Consider the following 5016-nt stretch of genomic DNA (forward strand, 5'->3'; position numbering starts at 1 on the left):
TATTATTATATCGTCTTAATATTGTCTAGTTTAATGTACCAAAACACATAATAATTGTAATTCTTAATTAAAAGAATTTCAATTTTTTTACGTAGAAATGATGATTTTTCTTGTAGTGATGAGATTAGATAAGATGGTTTAATAAGTTTTTGTATGAAATAATTTTAGAGACAGAAAATAGTTGGCTTTTTGTTGGAAGTTAATAGTATGGAAGATTTTGATAGAAAATAATTTGGACAAAGTGGGTAGGAGAAATGAACTTTATTAGAATAATAATGCCTTAGTTTTGGCTTGCTTTGGCTTACAATGACTTTTGCTTACGTACAAATGAGAGGTTCATGCTCTATTTTAACCATAGCTTACATCAATTTGTGGCTAATATGATTTCTTCTAGATAATTCTACATATGCGTAAAATACAAACTACATAAACTTTCTTGGTGCCTAAATTTCTCTAGTGAATTTTAGATAATTCTGATTTTTTATTATTCTTGCTTGCCAAGCAATTCTAGGATATTCTTGCCAAGTAATTCTAGGATCTTCTAGAAAATTACCAAAATATGCATCAAGGAGGAGTATTGATGGTTGATGCATATTTGTTGCCAAGGAATTCTATTATCTTCTAGAAAATTACCAAAATATGCATTAAGGAGGAGTATTGATAGTTGATACATATTTTAGGAATTTTCTTGAGGATCCTAGAATTACTTGGCAAATAAGAATAATAAAAAATCAGAATTATTTAGAATTTACTAGAGAAACTTGGACACCAAGAAAGTTTGTGTGGTTTGTATTTTAAACACATGTAAAATTATCTAGAAGAAATCATATTAGCCATAAATTGATGTAAGCTATGATCTATAAATAGGGCATGAGTATCTCATTTGTATATAAGCAATAACCATTATAACCTAAAGCAAGCCAAAATTAAGGCATTATCATTCTAATAAAGTTCATTTTTCCTATTCACTTTGTCTACTAAATTACTTTCTATCAAAATCTTCCATACTATTAACTTCCAACAAAAAGCCAACTATTTTCTACCTCCAAAATTATCCCATATTAAACTATCTAATCTAATCTCATCACTACAAGAAAAACCATCAAGAAATAAGTATTGATATGTCTTAAGTGATAATAAGTCTGTAGAAGTTAGGACTAAAATAATGGATTTATTTATCTTTCTACACACTCATCATATGGTCAAGATGTATGATTATGACATGTATATATATTTTTTGGGAATGTAGGGAGTTGCTGGGCATTTTCAACCATTGCTGCTGTGGAGGGAATAAACCAGATTGAGACGGGTAGTATGATCTCACTATCGGAGCAAGAGCTGGTGGATTGTGATACAACCTACAATGAAGGATGCAATGGTGGTCTAATGGACTATGCATTTGAGTTCATAATCAAGAATGGTGGCATTGACACTGAAGAAGATTACCCCTACACAGGAAGGGATGGGAGATGCGACCCATACCGGGTTTGTATTTAACACTTCACGAGAAAGAGAAATTGAATTAGTTCAAGAAAAAGTAGGTGGAAACTTGACATTCTTTTGTTATGCAGAAAAATGCTAAGGTTGTGTCCATTGATGGTTATGAAGACGTGCCCACGTACAATGAGGAGGCATTGAAAAAGGCAGTTGCAAACCAACCAGTCAGCGTTGCAGTCGAAGGTGGTGGGATAGACTTCCAATTATATGAATCGGTAAAAATTTCTCCTTTGTGAAACGAGCTTATGTGATTGAATTTTAGCTAATCAGACGCAAGCCCCCCTTTGGCGGATTCCTCCTTTTACTCCTCAGCCTAAACCGGTTGTCATCAACTACACCTTTTGGCCTGATCTTAGGCCATGACTCACCTGCCGTGGACAAATTCGTACTTAATAATGAGCTAATGAATCCCCTTCTTTTTGCCATTGAACCACCGGGAACGCTATTAGATCAAATGACAACGACATTGATCTTTCAAAAATTTCATAAACTGGGATTTCTAGAGATTTTTGGATGACACTAAGTATGTTTCCACTTTATCTTATAGTTTACTTGTCCAGTTTAATGTCATCCATCATGTTAACATACCATTTCATTCTAGTTCAGTACGATGTTCCTGTTAGTACATTATTAAGGTCGAAATCTGAATACCTGCATTAGTTTAACCTTAATGGTCATGAAAAATGACTTTCAATGATGGAGATAATTGCTGAAAGGGCTTTTCCACCCGAGTTCTGGTTTTTTCTCTACCAACCTGAAATGTTTAATTTCTTCCAATCTCCACAGGGTATATTCTCGGGGAAGTGCGGCGTTGACCTCGACCACGGTGTGGCTGCTGTTGGATACGGAAGCGAAAAGGGTGTTGATTATTGGATAGTGAAGAACTCATGGGGTCCGAGTTGGGGAGAGAAGGGATACCTTAGAATGCAGCGTAACGTAGCTGCAAAATCCGGTCTCTGTGGTATTGCAATAGAGCCATCTTACCCTACAAAGACGGGCCAAAATCCTCCTAATCCAGGTCCATCTCCTCCATCTCCGGTCACACCACCCTCGGTTTGTGATGAATACTATGCGTGTCCTGAGAGCGATACCTGCTGCTGTGTCTACGAATACCATAACTACTGCTTGTCTTGGGGATGCTGTCCTCTTGAGGGTGCCTCCTGCTGTGAAGACCATTACAGTTGCTGCCCCCATGAATATCCGGTTTGCAACATTAAGGCGGGCACCTGTTCAGTGGTATGTCAAATATGTTCATATGTTTATTATTCGGTTATGCAGTATTCGTGTAGAAAATTCGATGAACAAGTACTTACATGTAACTTTCTAACTGTTCAGAGCAAGGACAACCCTCTTGGAGTGATAGCAATGAAGCGTATTCTTGCCAAGCCAATTGGGACCTTTGGGAGTGAAGGCAAGAGGAGCAGCTCTTGATTGATTAAACTAAGATTCCAACTGGCCAACGAGGAAAAAGAGATACGAATTTGTCAATTGCTGAATCTTTTAGTGGTTTATAGTTCAATTCCCGTTTGGCCATTGGGGATTACAAGGCAAAAGGATAATGAAATTGAAGTTTATGGTTTGCTTTGTACATAATAATGCTGTGTATTTGTAATACTGCATTCAACTCTAAACTTGATTATTATTCTGAGTACTCTGATTATGAAAACAATTCTCCATTTCCTTACTGATCAAGCTGTTACTTCTGTTAAATTAGCCTATTCTTTGTGCTTATTGCCTTTAATTTAATAGGATGGTTTATTATAACTATTTGATTTGTATTATACATGGGTGATTTTCCTGCAACTCATTCGTCCCGACCAGAATCTATCTCTCTGTGATTCTTTTATTTGCTAATCACCCATTCCCAACCAGCCCGCCAGATCGATTTTGTTAAATATTAAGTCCCCGGCTGACGCCTCAGAAAATTGAGAATGAGGATGCAGGTGGTTTCTCTTTAATGGTGATTTGAACTAGAGTAATTGGTTTAAGTTTTCCCTTTTAAAGACAACCACGTTCTAGACAGAGGACGCTGAGGACTTGGCCGGAGCTAGTGTTGCAGTATACTTCGGCAAATGTACGATATCATAGATAATAAAATGAAGAATAGAGTATTGATCCCATGAAGACTGATTATTTATTTATTAACATAATCAATACTAGCCTTAGTCGAAAAAACAGATTTAGTATGTGAGTTGATATCGATTATATCGAATATTAACTCTAACAAGCAATGAAGTTGTGAACACTTGACCAATCCACAAAAGCAACTACGATCCTGAATCTTCCATATTGTTAAGTTATTTTAACCATCAATTACTCAATATTAATCAATTCTTGTTTTATGTTGACAATCGATATTACTTGTATTCTGATTTTTTTTTTCTTGAGATAATCTAATTCAATATTTATCCACGATCTAACTATATCTCTATTAAATATACGAATAGACAAAATGCAAGACAAAGTTAGAATATCAATTAAGATTGCACAAAGCATAAATGTGTATCTCCATCCTTATAGGACCTAATGTTGTGTTATTTGAGCTGAAAACATGTCTCACTTCTAGGTCTCGACACGAATCTTAAGACAATCCTAGACTAGCCAAATAATAAGATAACATCATATCAATAACGAAAAATCAACTAACCACAACAAATTTTAAAACTAAATAACGAGGAATCATTGGATTAAAATGTCAAACAAAATTTCATCAATGATCCACGGAACTAGAAGTTTGGCATATCATGATTCGATCATGAAAATACAATATGTTTGATTAATACATAACCAAGATAAATTAGAAGAAATGTTGGCAACCCTTAATTTTGAATCTCTCCATTCTTGTGGATGAATTCTTCATTTATAAAATCATCCAAGTCTTGAGAGACTTTTTTGTAATTTTCACTCCATGATGTGTTGAGTAATAATACATGGTGTCCCCTGATGTTTTGAGCTCGAAATATATACATGGGTCTCAAAAAGAATAAAAAAATAGGTACAAAATGACCTATATTGTCCAAAGTTAGCTTTCCAGTGGGAAAAGGAACTTGCTATTAGATGTAAATATTACACTTATCTCGGTGATAAAAAAAAAAAGTAGTTTTTGAGAGTAATTTTATGAACTAGATACTTAAATTTATTTTATTTATTTATTTATTTATTATTTTTTTTTTTTGCAATTTTTAAAAACACTTATTTCAGGAAGATTTGTATAAAAACTGGACTCATTAATCTTAGATTTGGTGTTGGTCAAATATTCAGTGGAACTCACAAGCGAGTTCGATCGAGCAGTCGGATCAGGAACCTGCTCCCGAAGGTTATTCGCTGCATATCGATTATGTAGCTACCGAGGTGGATCAGTAGGCTTCCCAAGGGTTTTGACACTTATTGGATTTGGATCCGAATCCGAAGCTTTCTGATCCAATAGCACTAGTGATCTTTTCGCCTTCTTTGACTTCATCACATCCACATCTAGAGATCTAATCCATTGCACACACAAAACACAGAGTAGAGGTAAAC

General features: G+C 35.0%; 1 protein-coding gene across 1 annotated transcript; it reads left to right on the plus strand.

The window, feature by feature from the left end:
* The first annotated feature begins 1222 nt into the window (after window positions 1-1222).
* LOC111388177 (low-temperature-induced cysteine proteinase-like) lies at window positions 1223-3189 on the plus strand. Its single transcript, XM_023012860.1, has 4 exons — window positions 1223-1485; window positions 1572-1712; window positions 2284-2733; window positions 2833-3189. The coding sequence occupies exons 1-4, from the start codon at window positions 1315-1317 to the stop codon at window positions 2926-2928; spliced, it is 858 nt and encodes a 285-aa protein (XP_022868628.1). The 5' UTR covers window positions 1223-1314; the 3' UTR covers window positions 2929-3189.
* Window positions 3190-5016: the final 1827 nt, after the last annotated feature.

This window comes from Olea europaea, unplaced genomic scaffold, assembly GCF_002742605.1.
Source record: "Olea europaea var. sylvestris unplaced genomic scaffold, O_europaea_v1 scaffold464, whole genome shotgun sequence".
Classification (NCBI taxonomy): domain Eukaryota; kingdom Viridiplantae; phylum Streptophyta; class Magnoliopsida; order Lamiales; family Oleaceae; genus Olea; species Olea europaea.

Coding starts and splice junctions, on each gene's coding strand:
- LOC111388177 (XM_023012860.1), top strand. CDS start 1,315: ATGATCTCACTATCGGAGCAAGAGCTGGTGGATTGTGATACAACCTAC. Junction 1,713..2,283: donor ACTTCCAATTATATGAATCG/GTAAAAATTTCT, acceptor CAATCTCCACAG/GGTATATTCTCGGGGAAGTG. Junction 2,734..2,832: donor AGGCGGGCACCTGTTCAGTG/GTATGTCAAATA, acceptor CTAACTGTTCAG/AGCAAGGACAACCCTCTTGG.